This window comes from Heterodontus francisci, chromosome 37 (assembly GCF_036365525.1).
Source record: "Heterodontus francisci isolate sHetFra1 chromosome 37, sHetFra1.hap1, whole genome shotgun sequence".
In the NCBI taxonomy this organism is placed as follows: domain Eukaryota; kingdom Metazoa; phylum Chordata; class Chondrichthyes; order Heterodontiformes; family Heterodontidae; genus Heterodontus; species Heterodontus francisci.
In genome coordinates, this window is record NC_090407.1 from 25046763 (window position 1) to 25064269 (window position 17507).

The 17507-nt window shown below is 42.6% G+C and overlaps 1 protein-coding gene across 4 annotated transcripts in view; it reads left to right on the forward strand.

The window, feature by feature from the left end:
• ano11 (anoctamin 11) overlaps positions 1 to 16626 on the forward strand; it is a 47647-nt gene extending 31021 nt beyond the window's left edge. For all 4 annotated transcript variants that reach the window (XM_068017353.1, XM_068017354.1, XM_068017355.1 and 1 more), the window contains 9 exons: positions 3180 to 3291; positions 5129 to 5183; positions 6003 to 6100; positions 6798 to 6931; positions 7870 to 8075; positions 9453 to 9595; positions 10527 to 10617; positions 11102 to 11261; positions 13680 to 16626. In XM_068017353.1, the coding sequence (XP_067873454.1) occupies positions 3180 to 3291; positions 5129 to 5183; positions 6003 to 6100; positions 6798 to 6931; positions 7870 to 8075; positions 9453 to 9595; positions 10527 to 10617; positions 11102 to 11261; positions 13680 to 13792 (1112 nt within the window). In that variant the 3' untranslated portion in view covers positions 13793 to 16626. The remainder of the gene's footprint in view (positions 1 to 3179; positions 3292 to 5128; positions 5184 to 6002; positions 6101 to 6797; positions 6932 to 7869; positions 8076 to 9452; positions 9596 to 10526; positions 10618 to 11101; positions 11262 to 13679) is intronic.
• The last annotated feature ends 881 nt before the right edge of the window (positions 16627 to 17507 follow it).

Below are 17507 nucleotides of genomic sequence, written 5' to 3' on the forward strand. Positions count from 1 at the left end.
GCACAGTGAATTCGGAGTCAGTACGTACTTATTGTAAATATGTTAATGGCTTTACCCCCTTTTAATGGCTATAAGACCAAAGTCAGATTCAACCAAATCACATGCTTTTGGCCCCTTTGATGTTCATTATAGATCCCATAAGGCACCATCCAATCCAGTTTCAATGTGGATTTTAACCACTTCCTAATGGAACACATCGTTAGTTTAAAATGTCCTAAAATGAGAAGCATAGCCCTGACCTTTGGGAAACCCTAAGGATGGAGCATGTGGAATCAAAACTGGAATAATTTGGCATGAGTTAAACTTTAATAAGTGATTGAAAATGTCAGTTTACTGAAACAAGAACAGTTGAGTTTGCACAAGTGGCAAATGTGCAGCATCAATATGTTTGCACAGGGCCAGTATAAACATGTTGAAGTCAATCTGCAATAAGTTCAGTGAGTTTTACTGCCCTGTGCATGCTGCTCAAAATGCCGCCTAACCCTGGCTTGTAAATGGCTGTAAATAATCTGTTACATTAGAGTAGCAAACCATATTTTTTCTGTAGCACTTAGAATGCCAGAATGTGATCAGACGACGTGTGATTGCACGTATATATGCAAATAATTGTGTTACCGGACTTATATGCATGCTATACAGCAGAAGCAGCATGCTATAGACAGAGCTAAGTAATCCCACAACCAATGGATCAGATTAAAGTTCTGCAGTCCTGTTACATTCAATTGTGAATGGTGGACGATGAAACAACTAACAGGAGGAGGAGGCTGCATAAACATCCCTGTCCTCAATGATGGGGGAACCCAGCATGTGACTTTTGCAGCTATCTTCAGCCCTATCTTGGCCTCTTCCAGAAGTCCCCACCATCACAACAGCCAATCTTCAGCCAATTTGATGCACTCCACGAAATAGCTGAGCACATTGGGTACGGCAAAGGCTACAGGTCCAACAATATCCTAGCTGTAGTACTGAAGACTTGTGCTCCAGAACTAGCTATACTTCTAGACAAGTTGTTCCAGTACAGCTACAATACTGGCATCTACTGGACAAAGTGGAAAATTGCCCAAGTATGTCCTGTCCACAAAAAGCAGGACAGCAACTCCAATCTGGCCAAATTACCACCCCATCAGTCTACTTGCAATCATCAGCAAATGATGGAAAGGTATCATCGGCAGTGTCAAGCAGCACTTACGTACCAATAACCTGCTCACTGTTCAATTTGTGTTCTGCCAGGACCACTTGGCTCCAGACCTCAGTACAGCTTTGGTCCAAACATGGAAAAAAGGAGCTGAATTCCAGAGACCAAGTTAGAATTACTGCTCTTGACATCAAGACAGCATTTGAACATGGGTGGCATCCAGGGGCCCTAGTAAAATTGAAGTCAATGGGAATCGGGGAAAATGCTGTCCTAGCTGGAATCATAACTAGCACAAAGGAAAATGGTTGTGGTTGTTAGAGGCCAATCGTTTCAGCCCAAGACATTGCTGCAGGTGTTCCTTGGGACCCTAGGCCCAATCATCTTCAGTTGCTTCATCAATGACTTTCTTTCCAACATAAAGTCAGAAGTAGGGGTGTTCGGTGATGATTTCACAGTGTTCACCTCCATTTCAACTCCTCAGATAATGAAGCAGTCCATGCTTGCACGCAGCAAGACCAGGACAATATTCAGGCTTGGGCTGATATGTGACAATTAACATTTGTGCCATACAGATACCAGGCAATGACCATCTTCAACAACAGAGAGTCTAACCACCTCCCCTTGACATTGAGTGGTATTGCTATTACTAAAACCCTCACCATCAATATCCTGCAGATCACCATTGACCAAAAGTGAAACTGAACCCACCACATAAATACTTGTGGCTACAAGAGCAGGTTAGAGGCTGGGTATTCTGCAGCAAGTGACTCGCTGCCTGACTCCCCAAAGCCTTTCCCTCACCTACCAGGCACAAGTCAGGAATGCCTGGATGAATGCAGGACCAACAACATTCAAGGACCTTGACGTAATCCAGAACAAAACAGCCTGCTTAATTGGCACCCCACCATCACCGTACAACATTCACTCCATTTACTACCGGCATGCTGTGGCTGCAGTGTGTAACATTTACAACAGTGGTTCTCAAACCTTTCCATTCACAGACCACTTAGGCAGGGCAAAAGACCCCTACCAATCCTACCCCTTTCACTTTTGCTTGCCACTGCAAAAAAAAAATCAGAATAATGGGAACTTATGGAAACTATAAATATTATACTGCTTTTTCGCTATTAAATGTAAGAAATATATATGCATTAATTTTTTTATTAAAGATCATAAGTAATTTATTAATTCTTGCCAGAATCAGAAGGATAGACATGTTTATATTATGAACATTAAAATACAAGAGAACACGTTTGTTTGAAGCATTTTAAAATGTTATAAAATCATCTCAATAGATTTCTTCTGAGAAACTAATACTTATATTAATCAAACAAAATCAGCAGTAACATAAATCTTGCTTATAAAACTACATTGTTCTTATGAGGACTTGTGCTGTGTACACGGGAGCCGTTCTGGTTTTGTGACGTCACATAAGTTGTGGGGATAAGGGTTCTAGCCTGTTCTCTTGTATGGCCTTGGCCATGGCGTTGCATTTTGAACCAGCCCGTGGACCACCTGGAGGACCCTCATGGACCACCAGAGGTCCGTGGACCACATTTTGAGAACCACTGATCTACAAGATGCACAACAGCAACTCACCAAGGCTTCTTTGACAGCACCTCCCAAACCTGGGACCTCGACCACTTAGAAGGACAAGGGCAGCAGATTCATGGGGGAATTGCTCTTTCAGAGAGCCAGTGTGGACACAATGGGCCGAATGGCCGTCTTCTGCACTGTAATAATTCTGTGACCACCGGCTGCAAGCTCCCATCCAAGTCGCACACCAGCCTGACTTGGAAATATATTGTTCCTTCATCCTCCCAAAATCCTGGCAACTCCTACCTAACTGCGCTGTGGAAGTATCTTCATCACACAGACTGCAGCAGTTCACCAACACCTTCTCAAGGGCAATTGGGGGAAGGCAACAAATGCTGGCCTTGCCAGTGATGCCCACATCCATGAATGAATAAAAAAGCACACTTGCACACATTCTCATTCTTGCTGCCAGACTACATACTAATACTTGCTTTTCTGTCTTGTGCAGAGATGCACCGTACACAGACACAGTTCGATGATGCTTTCACCTTTAAAGTGTTTGTGTTCCAGTTTGTGAACTTCTATTCCTCTCCATTCTACTTGGCATTTATCAAAGGCAGGTAAGTCAAAAATGCAAATAAATAGTTTGTGTTCAAATGAGAATATATGGATCCTTGGAGATAATCACTGGCCCAGACTTAGTTTCACCTTATCACTACTTCTCCCATTCTTCACCCATTCTTCACCTTGGTTTCCCAATACAAAAAGCACCAAAATTCTCAGCAATATAGTTGCCATTCTAATTTTATAGTCACGCTGTATAATGGCTTTTGGTATACGAGATCACAGGCAGAATTTTCCTGGCTCCAGGGTGGCGGGCTTGGAGGTGAAGGGGGGCTGGGAAAATAGCAGGAAGCACATTGGGACAGCTCCCGACATGCTCCCACTGCCAGGAAAGTTTCCCAGAGGCGGAACAGGATGCAGATTGGATGCCCGCTGAATGGAGGCGGGCAGCTAATTTATATAATTAAGGCTTCAATTAGGGACAATTTAGACATTTTGGGGCAGTTCAGTGGCCCCCTGCCACATGGGAGGCAGCCACCTCAATGGAGGTTCAGTACCCTAAAGAAGGGGCAGTGGCAGCAAAGGCTGCACCTGCTGCCCAACACTATTGCCAGAGGGATTACCCCTCCAATCCAAGGGGCCTGCCTTCTTGGCCTATCTGAATGTTTATTTTAAAATTATGTTTCCGAGGGCACCTCCTCGAGATCTCCTACCTTGCTCAGCAGTGCCCGCCTCTCCTGGTGGAGCTGCCGAGGATCTAAAGCTGCCAGCCCTGTGATTGGGTCGGCAGTATTGGTAGCCTGTCTGCTGTTCTTAATTGGACAGTGAGGATTGAGGTGGTCAATTAGGAGGCCACCTCTGGATAAATACCTCCCCGATCTGGCTCCTGGCAAGTGTGGTCTCGGGACCCCCATTTGGTCCTGACGTTGGGGTCCTGAAGCCCACAGGAAAATCCTGCCTCATTTCTTTCCTGCAACTCCTGCATGAATCTACGCAGTCAGGTTTCCGCTCATGTTAAACTACCGAAACAGCCCTAATCAATGCCACAAATTATATCCTCTGTGACTGTGATGCCTTTATTGAGTCCTTCTGGACTCAACAATTTTAGATAGTAACCTCTGCCCCCATTCTGTTTCTTTTTTCTTTGCTGGTTTTGGCTTTTCTCTCTCGTTTCTCTTTTTTGCCTGCTTTTACTTTCGGACGACAGCTGTTCATGATTCTGCCAATCACAGCACCTCTAGACACACTTTTTGTTCCTTTACTTGTCCCATTAGCACTTCTTTTGACCTTGCACCATGAACCCTTTTGTTATTTAATCTCTTCTGCCTTCCACCCTTTCTCAGATCTTTTTGTTCTTTTTCTCTACCCTTAATGTTTTCACTTGCTTAAAACCTATTATATCTCTAACTTTTCCCAGTTCTGATGATAGGTCATTGACCCGAAACCTTAGCTTTGTTACACCCTCCACAGATGCTGCCCGACCTGTTGAGTGTTTTCAGCATTTTCTGTTTTTATTTCAACTATTTCAGTGCTCTCCTGGCCAGTCTCCCATCCTCCATCCTCCTTCAGCTCATATAAAGCTATGCTGCCCATATCCTATATGACACCAAGTCCAGTCCACATGCCATTCCTGTCCTTAGTGACATATATTGGCTTCTGGTCTCCAAAGCCTCCACTTTAAAATTCTCATCCTTATGTTTAAATCACTTCATGGTCTCACTCTTCCCTATTTTTATCACTTCCGCCACTGCTACATCTCAGCAACATTGTTATCTGATTACATCTCAGAAGCACTTTGGGATTTTTTTCTGCAGTAAAGGCGCTACATAAATGCAAGTTGTGACTAAGTGTAAAATGTTTCTTTCTAAGAATTTCTTGTTTGTTTTTCTTAAGGTTTGTGGGCTACCCAGGACATTATGGAAAGCTGTTTGGAATGAGGAATGAGGATGTAAGTACCAGACCATCTGGATAGGTTCATTTATTTTCCCCAAATTCCCCCCTGCTTTTCTGAGATAGTGACTGTGTGAGTAAATTGTTCCAAAGAGCGAGAGACACACAAACTCACTCCCCAGGACACACTCTTTCAACTCTTTTCCATTCCTAGCTCTTGGGTGACAATCTCAGTGCTCCGTATACTGACGAGACTGTGTCCTGTGTTTCTCACTGACATGCAGTCACACCTGAATCATTAAGCTGCCTTTTCTTTTTCAAAGGCTGACCTTTTCTGTATTTCCTGCATTTTTTTGCTTTTATTTCAACATTTGCTTTTTTTTCCATTTTGTACATAAGACTTGTTTGAAATGTAAAGGAGGCTAGGATAGGCCTGTCTCCCTGGAATCTCTTGATGTTGAGAACAACAGCGAGAAATGAGGCATTATGAATGCATCTCAAATAGCCGGGAGGAGATTCTGAAGCAATCAGAAAGTAATGTGGGTTGGTGGGGGGAGGGGGGAGGTTCCAATGCAGCACCGAGTGAGGAGATTTTTATCTTTCCCACAGCACTGAGTCCCCGGGGTCAAGCACTGTCCCCTCTGTCTTTAGGATACATGTATTGAAGCTTCCAGATGCTGCTGCTTCTTTGTTCTTGCCATTTATTTATTATGAAAATAATTGTGGATTTGGCTCATTATTTTACCTGTTCTGGTTGCTCCGTACTTCTGCTCCTCAGCTCTCTCTGCCTCTTCCTCCCTACCTGCCTGTTATAATATTTCATCCTGACTGGGACTGCAGTGTGTGTGAATTGACTTGTCCTGTTTGATTCTGTCAGTGCGGCCCAGGAGGGTGCTTGATCGAGCTCGCTCAGCAACTTTTCATCATCATGGTGGGGAAACAGATAAGCAACAACATTGAGGAGTTGGTCATCCCGTGAGTAGACATTTCCGGCTCCTTATCATCCTAACATCTGGTCAGGAATAACCTGAGAGGACATTGAGCAATTCTGTATCTGCGTACAAGTGGACAAATTATCTCTGCAATGTTACCCATTGCAGAAAGGAAAAACTAGTCCAAGTGAAATGGGAGAGTTGGGGTAGAAGAGTAGATGGGGAGATGCTTGGAATTCAGTTAGAAAGATCAGGAGCCTGAAGAGTTTCGCGTTTTTCTAAGTACTCATGTTTGATGTGCATAGATGGCTAGTGTTCCATGTGCTTGGCATGGATATTGCCTCAAAACCTGACAGGTGGTTAATCTGTGGGGTTATTTTAAGCACAGAAATAATGGAATTAATGGATCTACTCTGATGGTTATAGAAGATATTGTAGGTGCATTGAAACTGTACTTCTAGTATCTAGACAAGTCAGAACATGTTCAAAGTATTTCTTAGTCTTCAGGAGAAAACATTGTCCAGCCTTGTTATGGATGCTTGTGGTGATCTGACAATGACATATCCTAGCCATGGAGGCAGTGGGATGTGACAGTCTGGTGATGGAGGTCATTGACCTTTTGCAACCAATCCAGACCCATTAGTGATGCAACATTCTGTACCCACAATCTCCACTTGCCTTCATGCAGTTAGGAGGGACAGCGCAAGTGACTCAGTTCTGTTGTTGCATGCATTTGTCAGGAAGCTGAAGGCCTGGTGGCAGAAGCGGAAACTGGCCATCAGGGGCTCCCAGATCTCTCAGGAGTCCAAGAGATGGGAGGAAGACTATGAACTCATTGCTTGTGAGGGGCTGTTTGATGAGTATCTGGAAATGGGTAAGTAAACAGAGCAAGCCTTTTACCTCTTGGAGTGTACACATCATATTGGAATTCATTAATACAACTGTAAATATAAATAGAATTACACACTTTATTTTACCTAGAGTTACAGCTACAATTTTAATTTAATTAGATGTATAATATTTAGTAAATACCATTGAAACGGCATAGGAGTGATATCCAGAGGAGGTGACATACAGAGAAAGTGATAGTGATGTCCAGTATGGTGATATTCAGTCTCTCCCAATGATAATGATATTCATTAATATCCAGTCATAATGAATTCCAGTGATATGCAATGATATCTGTTGGTAGGTAGTTACGTCCAGTAATACCCAGCAATATTCAGCGATCTTGAGTAAAAATAACCATTAATAGGTTATGATATCCAATGATGGGATAAACCAGGAGGATTCTGTAACAGATCCAGCAAATTTCTGCACTCTCGCCATGTGGTGCGATTTGCTGCCTGCATATTACAATGTTCCAGAAAAAAATCCTGAGTGAATGCAAGTGACACTTTCTGAATTGATCTGAACAATATCAAATCAATTGCCATAATCGGTGATAACCAATGATGTCCAGCTGGTTTTCACTGAAATCAAGTGGTATGCACTAATGTTCCGTGCTATGCAGAATAGTACTGAGTGCAATACAAGCAAGCCACATGTACAGGGGTTGAGATGACATTGTCATCTTTGGGGGGAATGTTGTGTAGGTTATAATCATTAGGTTGTCATGGTGATAATAATGGCTGATTGGCCGTGTGAATGGCATGTGATTTGAAGAAAAATGGCGCTAAAATTTACTTTACTAACTCATGCAAAAACATAACTTCTCAGTGATGCATAGTTAGTGTTAGGGAGGTGTAGGGGATGGCAGTAATACACAGAGATCTGAGGTTTCTGATACTCTACCATTCTTCCACTTGCCAGTCCTACAATTTGGGTTCATCACTGTCTTTGTGGCTGCCTTTCCACTGGCTCCTCTTTTTGCTATGCTCAACAATTGGGTAGAGATTCGTCTAGATGCCCGGAAGTTTGTGTGTGAATACCGGAGGCCAGTGGCTAAACGCGCTCAGAACATCGGAGTCTGGTTTAACATCCTTGAAGCATTGGCCCAGCTCTCAGCCATCGTTAATGTGAGTAACAGAGAGCTGGATCAGTCAGTCTGTAATGGTAACCCAGTGATTTCCACCCCTCACCGTTCTCTGCCATGTTTCTCCCCTTTTCTCTTGCAGGTGTGACTGTTGCTAGGGTACAGTTCTACTGACACTCATTATCATCTGATACCTTACCCTAGTGGACAATTCTTATAAACTTAGACAGTGATTGTTGGCAGGGTATTTCACTGTGAGCATGCTCAATCCTATCCGACCATAGTGTGTACAAACAAGTATTTGCAAAAGAAGAAAGATTTGCCTTCCTGTAGTGCCTTTCCTGACCCCCGGACATACCAAAGTGCTTTGCAGCCAATGAAATTCTTTTGAAATGTAGTCACTGTTGTAATGTTGAAAAGGCAGTAGCCAATTTGTGCACAGCAAGCTCCCACAAAGAGAAATGTGATAATCAGATAATCGATTTTAGTGATGTTGTTTGAGGGTTAAATATTGGCCAAAATACTGGGGAGAATTTCCCTGCTCTTCTTTGAAATAGTGTCATGGGATCTTTTCCGTTGATCAGAGAAGAGGACAGGGTCTTGGTTTAACCACTCATCTAAAAGATTGCACCTGTGACAATGCAGCACTCTCTCAATACTGCACTGGAGTGTCAGCCTAGACTTTGTGCTCAAGTCTCTGAAGTGGGACTTGAACCCACAATCTGCTGACTCGGTTGAGAGTGCCATGGCTGGAAAGTAATTGGGAGCAGGAACTGTGGCTGATTTCTGCCCCCTCTTGGATCATCAAGGCCAGTGCAACAGCTGATGAGATCAGCTAATTCAGCACAGACCAAGGATCAGTACTAGGATCCTCCTGGTCTGTATGGCTCGCTGCCTTAACAGGTAGGTCAGGGGGAGTGTAGCTAGAGACATTGATGAGTCCCAGTAACCTTAACACTAGAATTTGCAGTGTGATCTTGAATTTATCTATAACATGTACATTTGCAATTTTATTAAAAATGAGAAAATCCCTCTCTCAATGCACTGGCAGGACAAGTGAAGTGAGGAACATTCGTGACTGTTCAAATGATAGCATAAGTAAGAATGCGAAGATTAATGCTGGAGACGATCACTGGAATTATGGAGAGTATGCATATTAATGTTAGGGACTTATCAGTGGAATTAGTCACAGTACAAGTATTACTGCTAGAGCTGTTATGCAGGTAAAATGATTTCTCAGATGGCCAGCTTAAGGTGGAACATTTCAGCTACTTTGGAAAAATCTGTCTTGTGCCATGTGTATATTCTATATACTCAGCTTGTGTATGTGCTTGTATATGCACCATGTCTTGTGCAGTATGTGACATTTTTCTCCTCTACCATTTATTCCTGTATGAGTTCCACTCCTTTTCTCCTCCAGGCTTTCCTGATCGCATTCACGTCTGATTTCCTGCCCCGCCTGCTCTATCAGTACGGACACAACAGTAACCTGGATGGATACGTGAATTTTACATTGGCACACGCTCCCTACAGCTTTGTGAACAGAAGCCACACCACGTGCAGGTGAGACTAATTAGGGATATCTGAGTGTTATTGATAGTGCAGGTGGGTTTCACCTAAAATCGAGCAGGTAATGAGCTTGGCAGTTTCCAGTGAACTGTGCAGTGTCTTGGAGGGTGGGGGCGAGATTACCCTCAAGCCACCCTAGGGTATTCAGCATAGGACGTCTGCCTATTGCACCAACTCTGTCGTGACGGCAGGCTAGTTTCCTGGATTGGAGCTAAGTTCCTCTTTCTTTCTGTGGTGTTGGGAGGAACAGGAGTGCGCCAAGGATGGAATCTGGAGTCATTCAGGAGGTGACTGTAACGTGTAAGAGGAGAAGCCATGGCTGGAGATATGCTGGCTGCATTCGAACTGTAGGAGTGGAACCAAACATGGCAGTGCTATGGAAAGGTTACAGAAAGAAAATGGCATAATTGACCATATCTAATGCCACAGAGAGGTTAGGGAGGGTTAACATGACTCAGCTGTAGGCATTGAGAATATCTTTTAATGACTTTGGCCTGGCAATCTTAGTGCGGTCAGCAGGGAAGAAACAGGGAATTGTGGGACAGTTGAGCATGAACAGCAAGGATAGGATAGGAAGCAGTACTGAATCCAGCTCAGCCACTGTCCCATAGCTGGCCAGCCCACGAGTGGAGATGCAGTGAGCAGCAATTCTCCTGAGGGCTGCAGGAAAATGGGAGGAACATTATGCAAGTCTCTCACCCTCGCCCCACACTAACTCTATCCTGAACATTATTATTCTAAAGTCTAATAATCAATTTAAGAGGTTATTGATTGACGTTTGGGGTTCAGGTTTACAAGACATTAAAAGCAGCTGCTCAAGTTGGAAAGAGCTAAGAAAGCTAATGGGGTACTGAGTTCTATGACAGCTTGGCTCAAGTGGCCTGTTTCTGTGTTGGAATTTCTAATTGATTCTACCTAATGGCAGGTACAAAGCATTTCGTGATCCAGATGGAAAGCTCACACTGTTCTATTGGAAGCTGCTGGCTACTCGACTTGGATTCATCATCGCCTTTGAGGTAATGCGTGACAAGAAGTCGTAATTTTAATAAAAGAAACATTTATTTGTGCTCAGTAGCTGCACTCTTGTTCTGCTGCCCAGTGGACCTGTTGGGTCTCTTTATGTATATCTCAGTCATGATGCAGTCACCTGATTACAGACCTGCGCACCTCAGTTACTACTCTGAAACGCAAAGGGTTGAAAATATTGAATAAGATAATGCTACCAGGAGCTGAGTGTTCCTAGCAAACCTGAAATATACCTCTGATAATTGAAATAAATCCCCTCTGTATGGATCATATTCTGCTGATTCCCTTCTGCTGCTGCCCCTGTCAAGTTGACACTCCTCAGATACCCGTCCCTGGCAGGCTCTGCTTGAATACTCCTTCACTGTGTACTTTCCCTCCGATCGCAATTCCTGGTAATGCTCCCCTAAGCCTACTGGACTCTTATTGTTTCTGGTGTAGCTTATGCCATTGAGCCGCTATGTTTTGGTTCTGCAGCATGTGGTGTTTTTCGTTCTCCGTATTATTGACTGGGTTGTGCCGGATGTCCCAGAATCTCTCGAGCTGAAAATGAAACGGGAGCGCTATCTGGCGAAGCAGGCATTAGCAGATAACCAGGAGGTTTATCTGCCGATGAGTGAGCTTTCGGTTTCTCCAGGTTAGTAGCCATGTGTCAGTTAGAGGTAGCAAACAATCTAATAAGGGTGATTACCTCACATGAAATGACCATACTAAAAGACAATAATCCATCTGATATGATTCACAGCAATATAACAATAAATGATGGCACACATGAAGGACTGGGTCCAGCAGTGTCTTCATTGGCACAAGTATTCATAATATATAATTAATCATTATCAACAGGATTAACAGTAAAGCAAGCAAGGATTTTGTGTGTCCCTCAGCAAGTGTGTTTGCAACCAGTGGATCCTGGAGCTCATCTAGAATTGGTATCCTGTGCCTCGATTGGGGAGAGCTGGAGTGGGGTGGGAGAGGGAATGAAGGGCAACTGATGGTATAATTTAAGGAGCTGAGGACTAGAAAGGAAAATAGAGGGCCATTGAGGTAATCCTGAAGGCTTAAAACTGCCAAATCAATAAAATTGTAATATTCCCACACCTGCTTCCAGGTAGTTTTCTGCCCTTTAACTCCCCATGAATAATGGGCAGGATTAACACTGCCTGCTGCCTTGCTGGTGATGTTGAAAGGGAATCCTAAAAGTGCCCAGTTGGGAGCGTTAGCCACCTAAATTGAGGTTTCGGGCAGGGTGCTAGCTGCAAGTTGATATTACTATTTTTGTCTTGCTACTGCCCCACTCATGCTGTTATGTGGGTGGTAGAGAGATGAAAATCACCCCTTGTTGGGTAAGGACACAGTCAAGCTCAGTCAAACACACAGGGGAGAATTTTAACCTCCAGAAATGGGTAGGCTTAGGTCAGGTAGGATGTTAAAATGCTCAAAATTTGAATCCTGACCCTCAATGTGCCCATGTCTAACAGGGGAGGGCAACCAACCTGCTTGCCTGAGGTGGGTTTGCAATTTAGTATTATTTTGAGGCTGTCATATTTAACCACCATATTTAAATTTAACTGAATTTTCTGGACTTTGGAAAACCTGATGGCTAAAGGTAGACAAGGACTTCTGGATCCAGGAGGTAAGTACCTTTCTGTTACCTGCTGGATCCAATATACTTGCTCAGACATCTCCCCGATCTTTGTGACCTCCTCCATGAGGCCTCTGATCCACCCCCTCTCTGGCCTCCAAGTTTGCCATTGGTCTCTGATCTCCCCCCTGCTCCAACCCCAATCTTTTCTCCGGCCTCCAATTTTCCTCCCCACCATCACTGCCCCCCACCCCACATCCCCAGCCTTTCTGATCCCTCTCTCCGTTCTCTCCACTCCCTGTCTGCGGCTTACTGCCAAAGGTGTCTCAAACTGGCTGGCTGCAACCGGGAAACAGAGATTAAAAAGTGCTAATCAAGCCCTGCCGTTAAATTCGATAGGAACTGTGAGAAAGCTTTTCTTTGAGGTTTTCCGATCTCTAAATCAGCTCAGCCCAAAGTGAGAGACCAGAGAGTGGCAAGTGTCACAGAACAGTTCTCCAGTGTGAGTCGGCATCTTCAAAAGAAGAGGGAAAAAGGGAAGATGAGGGGGAGGTGGGTGAAAGCAAATAAACAATAAAAGTCAAGGTTTAAAATTCTGAGCAAGTTGCTATCGCATTTTAGAATTTCCTGACCCTCTCAGCTGAGAGTGAGCACCACAATTGTTCTAATGAATTCTGAACGGACCAACACACAATATTTTGGACTCATGCGTGTGTGCGTTTAAGGGTGCTATATAAATACCAAGGTGTTTTTTCTGTCCTCGTTCCTGGCTGTACTTGTACCATTATTTAGCTTACGGGGCTGTGATTAAGTATTTGTTTCCTGCAGTTAAATTAAAGCTATAATCTAACTCAATTTTTATATATAGAAAACTGTACTGAACCTGGATTCAGCTCCAGTAACTAATGGGAATGAAATTATTGTAAAAGGGATGGGGCCTTTTGAGTCTGAGATTAGCACAGTTTGATTGTGGAAATCTTGAATGCTTTGGCCACTGATGAGGAAAGCTGTTTCCATCGGCATATGTAACCTCCATATTGACTTTTCTAAGTTGAGAAACCTCAACGAGTGGCCAAGGCCGATCATGCAGGACATTAGTAAGCTTAAAAACAGTAGGCAATGAGACAGGCTAAATAAACAAATAGTAATTGGTTGACCTCTATCTTAGGTTTCAAAAGCCTTTTTGTTGTATGAAGAGTAAATTAAGGGAAGTGTGGAGTTAAATTGTATGAGTTACAGTAAGGGATGCTATAATGCATCTTAATTTTGACACAGTGAGAAGGCAGGGAAGGAAAAGAGTATGCAAGAGGGTGGTTTGCAGCTTCAGGAACAATAGAGCAAAATTTGGATCGGTAATGGCCACATTAATATGGATAAAACAGAAAGTCAGGAATAACAAACTGTGCTCACCTCCTGCCAGATTTACTGTTCTTTCTAGCTCTCGCTCTAATTTCACTGATTATTTCTTCACAGGGAGTGGTATATTCCGCAGCACCATAAGCCAGCAAGATTGGCTCCATCCCCACAGAAGCAGCTTACTGGCTGAATCACCTGCTATACAGCCATCCGAAGAGCTCCCACAGTGATAGGTGTGGGGATGAAGTCGCAGGATGATGATATTGATTCGCTCAGACCAGTCGATGCTTTTGGTTTGGTGTCTGCTGCAGATGTAGCATATTATACCTTAACCTGCTGCCTGTGCATGGCTGTGCAGCATCTCCATTTTAGCGACGGATAAAAGGGTCAAGCTTGACCCCCACTAAAGATTGCAAGTACTTCTGTTTCATCTGCAAGTTGTGTTGTCTGATTCTCCCTTTCCCTGACACAGTGGCTCTCTCTCTTTACTGTCCTGAATTTGTTCAGGTCTAAGCTGATGTGCCGTCTTTTTGTGTCATCCTTGATGAGTAAGCAATTCCACCCACAACAACTATCAACCAGCGATAACTTCAACCGACTAAACTATTACTCAAAGTGACGATATTGTATCAGATATGCAAATTTTTCACCAATACATCCTTAAACCCTTGAACCCTGAGCATAACTTAAGATCCAAAATGTCCTAGCCATTGAATTCTAGGAAGGATGGAGATCCTCAAAGTCCCACCCCGTGTCAACAATAACAGTAAGATGAGCACTCAGGCTGTGTCTTGGAGCTGGTCAGAACCAGTGACGACACAGTCTTCCATCCCAACAACAAAAAAGACTTCAATTCAAAACACTCTGAATCCTCCTCTAAATGCCTGGCTACAGAATAGACAGAGACAGACATTTAAGGCTTAATCGTGTTCTTGGACTCTGCACGAGTGCAAGTGAAAGTACTGCCAAGTGCTTGAACTGTGCTGGGAACTTTCTGTTTAGCAGTAAGCCTTGTTTGAGCCTTGCTGGGCTGGTATCTACAAGTCTGGCAAGAAAGCAGCACAGCTCTGCTTCTCTTAGATATATGACAATAGGAAGAAGATCAAAACTATTCAAACATATATACATATATCACTGCTACTTTGCTTTATTATTGCACATCAATCACAAAAGTAGAAGAGTTGTTCAATAAAGAATGTGGACCCAAACAATGCTGTATGATTTGTGTAATCTGATCTAGTCCTTACCACATTTTTTCTTGGTGGAGATACGTATACTTAGTAATGATGTGTAATCTAAAACATGCACGTAAAGCTCGTTGTCTGGCTCCCACACCTCTACCCTCCAGCTGTTACAACCTTTCTTGTCTCTCTTGCTCTCTATTTTATCAAAACCACTACAGTCAGTTCTCATCTGAACTTTCGTCTCTTGTTTCTACTAAACTGACGTGCACTTACTTCTCCTTCACCATGTTGAAATTGGGACACCCTAATTCAAAATTAAAAATATTTATACATATACCCATATATATATATATATACACTTGAATATATACATAACAACAAAAACTTGTATTTATGTAGTGCATTTAATAAAACCTCCCAAGGCACTGCACAGGAGCATTATAAAGCAAAATATGACATCGAGCTACATAAGGCGATATTAGGGATAATGGCTAAAAGCTTGATCAAAGAGGTGGGGTTTAAGGACGTTTTAAAGAAGGAGAGACAGAAAGGTTTAAGGAGTGAATTCCAGAGCTTATGACCTAGTCAGCTGAAGGCACAGCCATCAATGGTGGAGTAATTAAAATATCTTATGTGGTTTGATGTCAATTTGTTTTTGATAATTGCTCCTATGAAGTTACTTGGGACATTTTACTATGTTAAAGGCTCTATATAAATTGAAATTGTTGTATGGTGTGCAGGCTTTTATCTATGCCTTATCAGCTCCTCAGGATGCCCTAAAGCAGATCACAACCAATGAATTGCTTTTGAAATGCAGTCACTATTATATAGGCAAATGCAGCAAGCAATTTGCACACAGCAGGGTCCACAAATATCAAGTAAAATGAAGACCAGTTAATCTGTTTTGGTGGTGCTATTTGAGGGAGGAATGTTGACCAGGACACTGGGAGATCCTTCTGGACTACTTTGATTAGTGCTCTGGAATCTTTTACTCATCCTGGATCACTGGCAGATAGTACTTGGTTTAACATCTTACCTGAAAGGTGGAACCTCTGAAAATACAACAATCCCTCAGTACTGCAATGGAGTGTTAGACTAACCTATGTGTGCAGGTCCTGGAGTGGAGCTTGAACCCATAATCTTCTGCCTCAGCGATGAGAGTAACTAAACTGACACATTTTCAGTAATGTCTGTCCAATAAGTGGCACAAAGAGAGACTGCTGGTAGATTAATACAGGATCCCCACAAATTTGGAGCTGTTACGAACTAGTGGAAAGGATGGTTGTTTCCACTGAAAAATATGTTCCTGTCAAGCTGATATTCCCCTAACTCTTGATGTTAGGATTTACAAATACCTCCTCCAATACCTCCTCCAATCTAGTAATGGAGGAAACATACACAAAATGGGTGACCACTGTTGTGAGCATCTCTGTTCTGTCCACAAGCATCATCTGGACCTCGTGGCATCCTCTCCATTCCTATTCTGACCTTCAACACTGCTCCACCAAGCCCCACACTAACTTGAGAATCATGAAACAACAGGCTAATTTGCATGATTTATGCACCCTCTAAGGAAAAAAAGGCATATTAGTATCACAGATCCATTTGGACAGAAGCCCAAGGAGAAAGCTTTTACTTAAATCATGTGTGAATAGATTGTCCTCTGACAGTCCTGCAAAAGAGATACAAAGATTTTTAGATGTGGTTCTGTTGTTCTCTTTAAGTAGCTGCAGTTGTTGGTGCCCTTTGTTCTGAAACTTGCATTCTAAATTGCTACAAATCACACTATGCGTAAAACACTTACTGCTAAACTGGTTTGTATCTGTTGTATATTTGAAATATTTAGATTGCAGATGCAGACTGGCCTGGATATATTTATATTTTGAATGAATAAACTGGTTCATACCAACAGTTTGTTTGAAACCTTGTGCATGTGAGTTCATTTATTTGAGATTTGTTGTCTCTTTATTTTGCCCTCTAGGTTCCCTGGATCTGCAAGAAGAATTACAGATCCAACAGTGTTCATATATCGATTTACTGATTAGGCACACTACAGCCTGCCGGACTGAACATTGAGTTCAATAATTTCAGAGCATGACAGCCCCTCATTTTACTTTCACTTTTAGTTATTTTTTCTTCCTTTTTTTTAACATTCTTTTTTACATTTTTTACAATCTTTTTTTTTGCATTTATTTCATTTCATCTTTCTTTGTTCAGTTTGCTTACCCACTGTTTTTTTTCAGGTTTGCACTTGCTGCTGTTCAATATTCAGTGTATTTACACCTAATCTGTACTAATGCTTTGTCTTTCAACACACCATTAACATATTGTTTGCCTTTGCTCCGTGACCTTTTGGTCAGCTATGTGGCCTGGTCCAATCTAGACCTCCTTTGTCATCTCTTGCCCCACCCCCACCTCACTTGCTTATAACCTGTGACTTTTCTAATATTTGTCAGTTCCGATGAAGGGTAACTGACCCGTAACGTTAACTCTGCTTCTCTTTCCACAGATGCTGCCAGACCTGCTGAGTGATTCCAGCATTTCTTGTTTTTATTTCAGATTTCCAGCATCCGCAGTATTTTGCTTTTATTTTAGTGTTCATATATCATTGGACAGCGCATTTTATTCTGTAATTCTCCCAGTTTTTGGTCTTGTATGCAGCACTGCAGATGGTCTGAAATAACTTACGTTTTTATCTTGTTATGCCTTTTTTATTCTAGATATTTTTGGTTTCTGTATTTCAGTCTACTTTCATAAGTAA